Source organism: Hippocampus guttulatus, chromosome 14 (assembly GCF_054856545.1).
Source record: "Hippocampus guttulatus isolate MCC_2025c chromosome 14, RoL_Hgut_1.0, whole genome shotgun sequence".
NCBI lineage: Eukaryota > Metazoa > Chordata > Actinopteri > Syngnathiformes > Syngnathidae > Hippocampus > Hippocampus guttulatus.
In genome coordinates, this window is record NC_141274.1 from 9,496,969 (window position 1) to 9,508,989 (window position 12,021).

At 44.5% G+C, this 12,021-nt stretch overlaps 1 protein-coding gene across 1 annotated transcript in view; it reads left to right on the forward strand.

The window, feature by feature from the left end:
- Nucleotides 1-3,535: 3,535 nt before the first annotated feature.
- Nucleotides 3,536-12,021, forward strand: part of slc6a9 (solute carrier family 6 member 9) — a 30,211-nt gene continuing 21,725 nt past the window's right edge. Inside the window, exons 1-2 of the mRNA XM_086128894.1 lie at nt 3,536-3,688; nt 4,947-5,230. Of these exons, the coding sequence (XP_085985020.1) occupies nt 5,201-5,230 (30 nt within the window). The 5' untranslated portion in view covers nt 3,536-3,688; nt 4,947-5,200. The remainder of the gene's footprint in view (nt 3,689-4,946; nt 5,231-12,021) is intronic.

The following is a 12,021-nucleotide window of genomic DNA, read 5'->3' on the forward strand; positions in this document are numbered from 1 at the left end:
GTCCCCCTCCTCGTGCCCGTAGACGGCTAGGATAGGCTCCGACACGCCCGCGACCCTCGTGAGGAGAAGATCATGACAAAATGGATGGATGGGTGAAATATCTTGCCTTACAGTACAGTATATTCAATTGAACATAGAGTAGGTTGAAAGGACCGGCAAACACTGATTTAACTTTTGCACAACTTCTTTGAAATTAGGTTTGGACTTGCCCCCATCGTCTTTTCTACATAATTCAATCCACTTCCAACTTGGTATTTTTGACCAATTCTTTGATATGTCCACAGACCAGATGTTCGAGGAGTCCAACGTGATTTTGGACATGACATGTGCATGCCCCCCTCCCTCCTCACTGCAACATCCGAGCGCCGCTAAATGGTCAGAGCCGTCGCCTCACTCCTCAGTCCTCTCACCCCACCTTCTGACCATCCGCGCGCCAGCAGCGTCACGCACGCAAACATTCTCTAACCCGGTCGCTCCTTAAAAAAAACACTAAGGTAAAACCCCAGATCTGCATGCCAAAACCTCACAGAGTCATGTCATTGTGTGTTGTGCATCCGCCCCACCCTTCGCGCAATCCATAACACAGCGACGTTTCCGTGCACGGACGGCCGCCCCGGGCGACCGCACCTGTCCGCGACATTGCTTGACGCATTCATCGATCCGCAAGATGCGCTGCCTCCCGTGTCTTCGGAACGAAGGCGCAAACTCGCTGCCGCCGACACCCGCGCCACAAAAGCGATTTTGCACACAAGACGCATTTCATCGCCCGTTCAACAAAAGGATGAGCCATCCTGCGGGCACCGGAACACGTGTCGCGCCACCCAACCCAAATCGGCTATTCGAGGCCACAATACGTCTTGGATGTAGTTTTGTTTGCACCTCAAATGCACATACATTGCAGTTGATTTCAGTATTGGCGAGTCTTTTCACACATGAATCGGTAGCCGACTGCAAATGAGAGAGAAGCGTCCCCGGACGGCGTGCGCGCCAGCGGCTGCCGTGCGCGGACTACGCGTGCGCTCCACACTCAGCCGCCCCCTTGGCCGGATATCAGAGTTGTAAAAGGAGGGGCTTGGAATTTGTTGACCCGGCGGTGGTCGAAGAGAGCAAGGGAGCCAAGATGACGCAACTTGTAAGAAATATTGACGGAAACACGTAAAATATGTCACATAAGTGGAGGACTCGTCATAACAGTAAGAACATACTTTTGGACTTTCACCCTCTGCCTTAGAATGTAATGTAATGTAGTGTAGTGTGTGTGTGTGTGTGTGTGTGTTTCAAATATATCTATGTATGTATGTCATAATTCAATGAATTCATGTATGTATGTATGTACACTATTTCATAAATTAATTAATCCATTTATGTATGGATTTATAAAGTTGCAGCCTCATTTTTAGGTCCCATAATGGCCATTGGTTAGAATAGAAGATACACACGACTCTGTGTATGTGTGTGTGTGTATCAAGTGTCAACAGGTGTCATGCAAGAATCTCTCGCTGAGAAACTCACATGGTGAAACAAAATTGTTATACTGTTTTAACACATGCTAATTGAATCTTTTACCACCATGTGGCTCAATGAAAAAACAAAATGGCAGAGATATTCCATTATTTGCCAGCAAGTGTCCCTCATCATAGCAAAAACACCAGCACTGGTTTTTCAACTCATTGGCAAAAAAACAAAAAACGGTTTTAGTCATCAATCTTACAGTCATGGATTGTAATTAGGCTCTATCACAGTCATAATCACACACGGTTAATTACAAAGGCATTGTGCAGAAGGAATGAAGGGATTCTCAACGTGTGACCAGCACATCTGTGTGATGCGGAAAGCGGATGAGCTATGCGATGTGACCTCACTGACGTGAGAGGTGCTCACCTACCTCGGAGCTGTACTCGAACAGTCAAAAACAAAACAAAACAAAAAAAATATCACTTCTACCTGGGTAGCGTTTCCTATCGCAGGATGTGGACAGATTTGCATTGTGACAGTTGTTTCATCGGTAGCTTGGCGTGCTACAAATCTTAGCCATCCATCCATTTTTCACAACCGCTTATCTTCACAAGCGTCGCCCCGTGTGCTGGAGCCGAACCCGGCGGTCTTGATTTTGTACTCAAAAGAGATCCAAAAAAGGATCAGATGATGTTTAGAGGCAAGTTGACGGCTCTTGCCAAAGGCATGGAGCCATGCCTAAGCATTGAATTTAGGTGAAAAATGTATTTTGATGACATTATGTTGTTGTGTGGAGTATCAGTCAAGCGAATGGAGTTTCCAATGTTCCAAAACTGCTGAATTGGGTGCTATGTCAACAGAGGGTGCACATGCATGAATGGTAGTAGATAAGCACAACCCTAAGCAGATGCACTCCCGCCCCCATTATATCATGATGCACTCAGAAGGTTGCCTGCTTGTTCGGTTCATAAAGGATCCGGGCAGCAGCGCACATGGCAAAAGGCCATTGGCTCGCAAAATATGCAACAAGAAATTGTAACAATGTTGCTAAAAGGTTAAAATGGTTGAGAAAACTACTCAGAGGAAAAATAAAAGCGTCCAAAGTGCAGAAGGGCTCCGTTTTGTAACGCGACTCCATTTGTGGGACAACTGCAGAACATTCGTGACTAAGGTATTTGCATTTGTTGCCCCGTGCCTACATGGGCGACAGGTTCCGCCTTCAGCCGCTGAGGGCCGTCACTCATTTTGGAGATCGCAGCAATGTTGCTGATGATGAGAAGAATTACAACATCCAAAGTACATCCATCTATTCATCCATGCCAACACTAATTGCATATCCAAAAGCGTAGGTCCAAAAAAAAATTTCTCGGAAAATGTTGTATGTAACCCGAATTGTACGTAAATAGGAGCATTCATAACTAGAGAACCCACTGTATTTGGAGAAGGAATACTCCAAAATGGAAAGTGAGCTAAAGACAACATTTGAAGGACCAGACTCTGTCGCAAAGACTGCAGATGTTTGGTCTTTCTCCAATACAAGCTTCCTGGGGTTGACAGGTGACACGGGGGTGAACACTTTTGGCGTCAGAAAGCTGCATCAGCCTGAAAAAGGATCAAGGGGAGGCACACGTATTCATCTCATCTACTTTCTGTGTTACATTGCATTGGATTGGATACGTTCCATGATATACAGTCTTTGACCTGACTGCATATGCCCCCCCCACACCTGCACAATTGGCCTCCTAAGAATTTCCCCCAAGAGATTTCCTCTCCTCGAAAACCCTCATCGAGCCTGCGCCACCGAGCATATCGTCCACAGATTCGTACACTTCAAGCGCAGCCTTTTTCTTTTTTTTTTTCCTGACACAGCATAACATTTGCCGTAAGCCAAACACAAAAGTTAACCATTTAATGTTGTATTTGGACGGCAGTAGGATATCAAAAAACAAACAACCCCCCCCAAAAACATTCTGTTAATATTTGTTAACGAGCACCTCTCGGCGGTAACAAACATATCAGGTCTGCGGGGAAGTTCAGTGTAATCTCTCACTGCCACTCCTCCCGGAATTGCCCAATAGACTTGCCTCCACACTGCGCGCACATGCTTTGTGTACCGGTACATACATAATAGTGGAGTGGACCCGGTGCATGGAGCCCAGTTCACTCTTGACTTGTTCTGTGTCACTACACTCCAGTCAGATGCTCAAGTTGGGATTCCTTCTTCGAATTTTTGGTAAGACTAAATCAAATTTTTTTTCTTGCTTGGTTTTGTCCCTGGACATCTTTTATCACTGTGCAGTGTGCCAAGTAAGTTGGCTTTTCTCATGGCACGAATGGGTTCCCGTCAGCTCTGGCGTATGTACTGTATGTCGCTATACTTGGGCCCTTTCGTACCCTTTTGCCGGGACACTTTTGGTACATTCCTAAAGGTTTTGATCCTTTAGTCTGCTGGGGAGTCAGAAATGGTTGACACGGCACCATCGTCACAATCGACTGATTCATATCTGCTGATAAGATAATTCCGAAGAATGACCGTATTCTCCAAATCCTATTCCCTGGGAAATTGAGTAGCCATTTCTGCAGATTTGCAACCACATGAAAGTAGCGGTACAGACTCACATTTCCATCCTGATTTTTAACTGCGATTTAACTGTTGATTTGGCCATTTGGAATGCACTCTCCGGTATAAGTCAGTTGAAGTTGCTATTTGCTGTCATATGATTTCATTCATGTGAATACTTTGGTCATTGGAGCGCTTTGACATGTTGTTAGTTCCTAATAAACTTGACAAAAGATAGCGCCCTAACCATGTTGTATTGAATCGTAATCCCACTGAATGGAACCAAATGTGATTGTTGCACTTGAAAGAGTAGTCTTGAATTGTACCGTACCCCATTCAGATCGTGATCAAGTGGCAGAGGAGATTCATGTAACTTCGGAACATTTGGTTTCTTTAAAAAGTGAATTTGACTTTTCCAGGTATATCAAGGATAACTTCAAAGGGCCACACTCACTGACCACGCTCCTCGTCATTGTCATCTTAAATACTTGTAGCGGGTTAGCGGTCAGGGGATGTTGCTTTCCATTCCAATTCCTTTTATGTACAGCAGCAGCCTGTGTTGTTGCCCCCCCCCCCATCCCCCCACCAACAGTTAATCTCATTGCACAAAAGGCCACTTTGTTACAGCAGCTGCTTTGCTACAAAATGCAAATCTATGACCACAGTTGTTTTTTAAAAATACTTTGTCGCCGTTCTTTCTTAGTAAACAGCGTTCACACCATTTGATCAAGTGTGCGTTTTTTTTCTTCCCATTTTCTGGTCACTTAATTGAACTAAGCATGAGGTCCAAGAAAATGAGCGCGGGTCATGCGTTTGGAAAGTGTCGCCTCGGTCTTTTCAACCACCTCACCATCTGCCCCCCCCCCCTCCCCAAACCCTCACGGCTCAACTCACCCTGTCCCTCTCTGCCTGTCACATGCTCTATTCACAGCATAGAAAAGTTTCTGGATTAGGGCAGAATTAACACAAAGCGACAACGCCACTCCAGCGACATTCCCAAACAACACTTGAAGAGGCAGAGGAGGGACGGCGACTGAGAGAGTGACGCGACACGGTGAACGCACTCGAGCAAAGGCCACCGGAGAAAAAGCTTCCAACTTTTGATTGGGAGAGGCAGACGAGTTCACCCGAGAGACGGCGGGAGCATCAGAGAGGCAGGGATCTTTGGCCACAAGGTCCTGAAGGATGGAAGAGAAGCAGGTTGCCGGGATCCTGGTAAGTTCAGTGATCATATACACTTTAAAAAAAAAAAAAGCACTCAACAAATCCCCTCCTCATTAGCAGTATTTGAAAAGTTCACATCACCAGAAATGACTCATACATTCCGTTTGAATAAATGAGAGTTTGGGCTATTTTATTGATTTTTTGCTTCTGATCAGTGATATGGTCAAGAAGGAAATGTGCTAATGAGAGAGGCCCGTGCTCTTCGGCGAAACTCTAAATAGAGATTTGGTTCCATTGGCACTCTCGTCACCACTTGCTTTATCATTCTTTCCCCGTTTCATCCAAGTCCTCCGGTCCATCTTAACAACAACAAAAAAAAGATGACAGACGTACACCTCAGCACTCTTTTGACATTCACGCTTGTCTGAAGCCGAGCTTCTCTCCATAATGCCATTTTGTCTATTCCTCTCCACTGTTTCCAGCTCAACAAGCTCAAATACGTGCACTTTTTTAGCTTCACACGAGAATATTATCGGTCTTTCCTGCTTGCTTCTCTCTCTCTCTCCCTCGGTTCTAAATACAAGGAGGTAGTTGGAGACCCGAAGATAAGGTTTCTGCTTTCAGAGCCTTCTGAGAGTGCGAGTGGACGATTGAACCGCAATCTCCGGAATAGTTATAAACTGCTGAAAAGCAAATAACTTTGTCGAAATTGAGGTGGGAGTAAGTTTCATTTCAAAATCTTTGCGCTTATGGATGACTTTTGGAGAGCAAAACAAAAACAAGACAATAAAAAATAGGTGATAACTAATTACATCAGTTCATAACTACTAATGATCAAAGGAAATCAGCAAAGCTCAACCCGACAGAACTTAAAACCAGACACCAAAACACGGACTAAGCAAGGACGGAAGTGGGTTTTTAACTTGATTAAGTATGTGGTGTCGGGAGGCAAAATAACAAGGCCAGAGTGGAGCCAAACACTGTCTTAACGGCACAACCTTTTTCATCTCACCAGTATTTTTATAGCAACACTGCTACCTAGTGTACAGTCAGAGAACATAACAAAGTACCTACGGACACCCATGTCACTTACAATCAATCCAGCCGGTAAAGAAAGATGCCTGTGTTGTATGTCTCTCGGTGCCCAAGATGCTTATGCCATTTTTAGGCATGGATTTCTAAAAGTTAACATTATTATTATTACTATTATTATTATTATTGTTGTATCAGAGTTTCTGTTGTGAAATACTGATGTTGAGTTGCGTCACACTAAGACATGAAAAGAGAATAGGGTAAAGTGCCCACCTCTGTAACATAGTACGACAAATAATGAAAGAAGATAAAAAAATAAGAATAATAACTTTTAATTGTTATAAAAATGCATTTGTCCAAAGAAGGCGCCTCTGTATAACCGCCTTGGTCCGAATAGACTCCTCGTCAACTCTTGAGTTTAGGCGGGGGAAGAAATACAGTATGGTGTGTTCCTTGCTTCTAGTTCACAATCTCCCTGACATGTTGAGATGAAGATACAAGGTGCATAAAAACAAGTGTGTTTTTAAGAACTAAGTGTGTGCTTGGGGGGTGGGGAGGGGGTTGAATATGTTAATCATTGTATTCCTCCTAAGTCAGTGCCTTATCAAAGCTCATTGTGCATGACTGGTTTGTGTTCACGTCATCCAAATGTACATTTTCTCAGCAGAGCAAGGCTTGGAAGGTAAAATAAAAATAAAAAAACATGTCAGGCTTATCTGTGGAGGTGAACATCACACGGATGATGGCTGTATAACAACCTCTGAAGTGATTGTTGGCGACCAATGAATTTTATAAATCAAGAATGTGCTCTATACTGTAGGAGTAGTCGAGCGCAAAAGCAGCGATGCGCTGATGTCTGAATATACAGCAGATAAAATCAAGTTCACAAGACAGGTGAGGGTGTGAGATAAGCACAACACAGGCTGAATTTTGCAGTCGCAGACTGTAAATGTTATTGTAGTCAAAATTAACTTGACTCTAATGAATATAAAGGATGTACAGGAATCTCAGGGTGCTAAGTGATGCCCACACACAAATCTTTTGTGTTTTGGACACTGTGTGTGTGTGTGTGTGTGTGTGTGTGTGTGTGTGTGTGTGTGTGTGTGTGTGTGTGTGTGTGTGTGTGTGTGAGTGCCCGTCCTCCTGTCACCAAGTGGCACTGCATTGATTGTCTTCTTTTCCATTCTTCTTTTCTCTCTGCTTCTCTTTTCTCATTTCTATCAACATTATACATTTGATTCATTTTTAAATGTACTTTGATTTGTTGGTAGTTCAAAAGTTCTGTTCTCAGTAGTACTTGATTACACCCTGGCTGAATCAATTTACGCTGTTACAAACAGTTGGTGGATGGACCCATCAGTGTAAATCTTCTTAACACACAAAGCACTCGCTTCCGGCTTGGCTGGTAGAATTTTGCCGCCTCTCCTACTGCCCAAACTTAATTCCCGTTTTGAAGGGGGACGCACACCGTCAATCACCCCGCATTGGGGTGTCTTTGGCCGCTCTGGAAGCCGCCACTTCCACTGAACAGATGAGCAGATGGTGCACTGGCATAAGCTTTTATAGGATGTGTAGATATCGTTTTGTTTTGTTTTTTACTCCCCGGTTACTTATTTCCATGTCTTTTTTTTCCTCCTTGGATGTATTGTACTTATGAGGATGCATGAGTGGGGAGAAAAAGGGGGAGTTGACTTGAGGTTTTGAGTCAGTACAGTCGAACCAACGTACACAAAAAAGTGAAAAGGCCTTTCGTTACGCTAACTGTCGCCTCGACCTTCCCCTCTGTTGCTTAGCAACGCAACTGATCAACTCATAGGTTGTTGTACTTCCGGGGCACGGCGCACATGGTCTGAAAACATGTCTGGTAAACGGAAGCAAATCTCGCTGTCTGTCAAGGCTGAAATTGTCTCTCACTTTCGGAAGGGAGTCTCCCGGACCAAGCTCAGCCGAGACTACCAAGTCGATGATGAGCCATGAGCCAAAATGAAGCCATTCGGTCACAGGCCACATTTTGAACAAAACGACTAGTGGCTGCATGCTCTGTTTTCCCAGAGCATTCTAAAAATGCTCTAATTGCACAATTCTTGTGTACCCTCGATGTGTGTGTTTTTTTTTGCATGTGCATGCGCATGCAGGGGTGCCTGAGGCGCCACGGCTAATGTGTGCTGTAGGCTGTGAAGTGGAAGGAAAAAGAAAAGAAATAGCTCTACACCTCCCCGGGGTCACAATGCACACTGACAGATGTCATACTCGCATCAAGTTCACAACACACAAAAATTCCAACACAGATTTGTGCTTATCCTACAAGCTCACTTGGCTGTATTTAAATATCCCGCTTCAAATACAATTTTCTCTACAGCCCAGGGCAGGCTACCTAGTTATATAGAGGTTTAAATCTTTTTTTTAAATGTGTATACCAATAGTCACAAAAATAAGATCAACGGTATATTTAACAAGTTTACTGCATGGCATATATGATTAGTGTCCACTCACTATAGGTACATTTCAACAATTGCTAGCGCTCCCCTCCAATTTGTGATGACGTCACGGACATACCGAGTTAGCAGTCAGCCAGTTCAGTTCAGAGCAGTGCTCAGCAACCGTGTTGACTGCCTGTGGGTTGAGTGGGAAACAAACAGATGTGAATGAAGAGAGAAAAATGCTGTGCGGGCATTTGGGGGGTTGAAGAGTCAGACACGGATTTGTGTGTCTGATCTCACCCACCTGATTGAGCAGCCGAGAAGGGGAACCGAGCGCTGGCAGCCGTAAGCGTCGGAGGTAGCGCTGAGGGCAAAGGCAATTACAGTATACAGGACGCAGACAGAAGTAGTGGCCATTGACAGAGTGACAGTTCATAGATTGTCTGATGGGTCAAAGGCGGTCGGTTATAGAGAGTGGCCAGAGTTTGCAATTGCGCACGTTGGGAACAGGACACACATAGCTTAGGTATGTAGGCACATCGGTTATAGGATAGACCAGGGGTGACCAAGTCTGGTCCTCCAGAGGAGCCCGTTTCAGATGTTTGCCTCTTCCAACACACCTGATTCAAATAATCAGGATCGTTCTCAGGCTTGTGCAAAGCTCGCTGATGAGGTGTACGCTGCTTGCAAAAACATTTGCCACAAGCTTCTGTATTTCATCCACAGGCACGTGAATTTGTAAAAAATGGTTACGTATTGTTGTAAAACAATACATGTGCACTGTATGTAATGTATTTTTATGCCTTGGAGGTGGCCGGCGGGGAGAGTGGCTCTCCTGCTTAAACGCGGCAATGGATTTTACATCTGTGTGAAAACTTTTTGTGCTAGAATTTGCTATGCCGCCAAATCATGCTACTGCGATTCATATGTTTTTCACCGGAAAAACAGTGGCCAAGATGCAGCCATTTGTGGAATCTCGTGGAAAAATCCGCAAGAATGTGCAGTGGAGACTCGCTCAGTTCAGTTGGCCCCACCCCATTCCCGCCCCAGTTGATTGATGCCTGTTGTATGGAGCTTCAACAAAGGCCAGGCCAGTCGAAATCGAGGTCAAGGTCCACAATTGTCGAACACATCCACAGTTAGTCACAAAAGGAACCCAACAACACTGGAACATAATCTTTAAGGAGGAAAAAAAGTTGTTCATTCTGCTTTGGACATTTTATTCAGATCGGGCTGTCATGGAGAAACAAAATCCTCTGTGATTTTCTTCAGCCCGCCCTCGTTTTATGTTTTAGTTGAATGGTGAACAGACTGAATGACATATTCTTGTGATCGAGAGCTCCTGAACTAATTTACTATAATGTTTGTTTGTTTGTTTATGATCATGACATGGAGAAAGAAACCATTTTTGCCATAGTTGAAGACTGCCAGAGACGGCTTTTTGCCCTCCCCATCCTTTGTCGCATTACGAGCGCGTCAGTGACTTCAGCCACGTGTGTCCAACTTCAGTCACATGTACCTTGCTTTCATTCCCTGCAACGGTCCCATATGTTTGTCAAAATGTGTGTGTTGTGTGCTTTTTCCAGCCTGATTTGTTCCCCTGCTTTCCCTCCGATGAGCCCCGCTCTCCCCGGGGGTCCAAGGCCGAAGCCTCACGCTATTTATACAGACCCAACAGCTGGGGCCCTCCCAGCCAAAGCGGTGGGGGTCGGGGAATGGGTAGAGAAATTATCATGGAAACTTCAGGTTAAACCAAGCGTTGGAAATGTCTGCTCGCTCACTTTTTTTTTTTTCCCCCTCGATCTCGTCTTTCCCTTGATGCTTCTTTTACGTGGGCAACCAGGGCAGCCATGTCACTTGGACAAGTACCCAGTGACACTCACATGAATCCGACATCAAAGTTGTCATTTTCCCGCGACGTTCGCTGATTTTTAAATTCTCAGAGCACTGACGTTCATTTGTTACACTTCCTCTGTGAAGCGCAGGGGACTTGGTCAAGCTCAACAAGAAATGTAGATTTTCATCCAGCCATCAGCGCACGTCAACATAGTGCGTCCTTTTTGGTCCGGTCAACAAAACCAACCCGCGGTTGCAAAACGGAGCTCTTTGAATTGCACCCTACCTCCTTCTCAGTGGCTCTGACAGCGCGTGTCTTGCTTTGACCCTCAACCCTGCAAATGGGTGTCCTTACTGCCCTAGCCATCTTTAGCGCTAGCCCGCCTTCACTTGTGTCATTCTGTCTTCTCTCGACTGCTCTGCAAAAAGAAAGGAGATCGGTCGCACGGGTACTTCTTTCATTTGAGGGCCTTTGTCGTAGTGAGACGTCCCATCGCAGGCTTGCTAGGCTCATGAGAGGTGAAGTGATATTAGCCTAATTACTTTAAAGGACATAAATCCTGATTGAGGAAGATGTAATCAGTGTAACTCCAAATTGGCCTCATTTGAGTTTGAGTTTTTAGTGGAAAAGCCCCCCGCCCCCATAGATATTACATGACACCAAGTCATGCGGTGCCATTTCTTTCTTTCTGGATGGATGGATGGATGATTGTTTTTGCTAAACACATCGTCATTCATTCGATTCACGCGTTGTTTTCATTTGAGCCCGAAAGCCAACTTGCAACTTTCACTCGGAAAAAAAGTCACCTGTAGCCTCATCATCTCTCTCTGCCCGTCGACTGTGCTCAGTGAAGTATGAAAGAACATCCCGTTCATAGGAAGCGACTATTGGTTAATATGTACAGTTAATACGACAACTTTCAATCGCCAAACACTTTTGTTGACGAAAGCTCGGCTCAAACATTCACTGCACTGTGATAAAGAGTAACTTTGGCCATGTTTCTGTTTCTCGGTACATTGTTATACTTTCTGCGTGGTACGACTACAAACATGCCTGGTAAACATCGTCTGTAAAGGCTGAAATTGTCTCTGACTTTGGAAAGGAAGCTCGGCCGATGGCGGGTAACATTTGCTGACCCAATGTTTTCGCAGATGAAGTACGAACGCTACAGTTGTTGGTTTCGTGCCTTACAAATTTGTAATGGACATATTTACACTGTATTACATGTTCATGTTTTTACATCGATAAATGTTCATACTATATTATACTTCGCAGTTGGGGGCCATTTTATTGGAAAAGGTGACAACGAACTATCGTTATACTGTACAGATTCGTTATGTCCCTGCAGGTACGTTGTAACGAGATTCGACTGTAAATTGTTGTCATTCCAACACCGCACACCTGATCTGGATGTAAATATCCTCAAATTACAGCTCAGAGTCTGAATTTAAACTGGTGGGAAGCACGTATGGAAATTGTGGTCATCCTCAAAATAAAGTTGAAAGTCTATAGTTAAATCACATCTTGTTTTTTTTTTTGTTTTTTTCAAAATT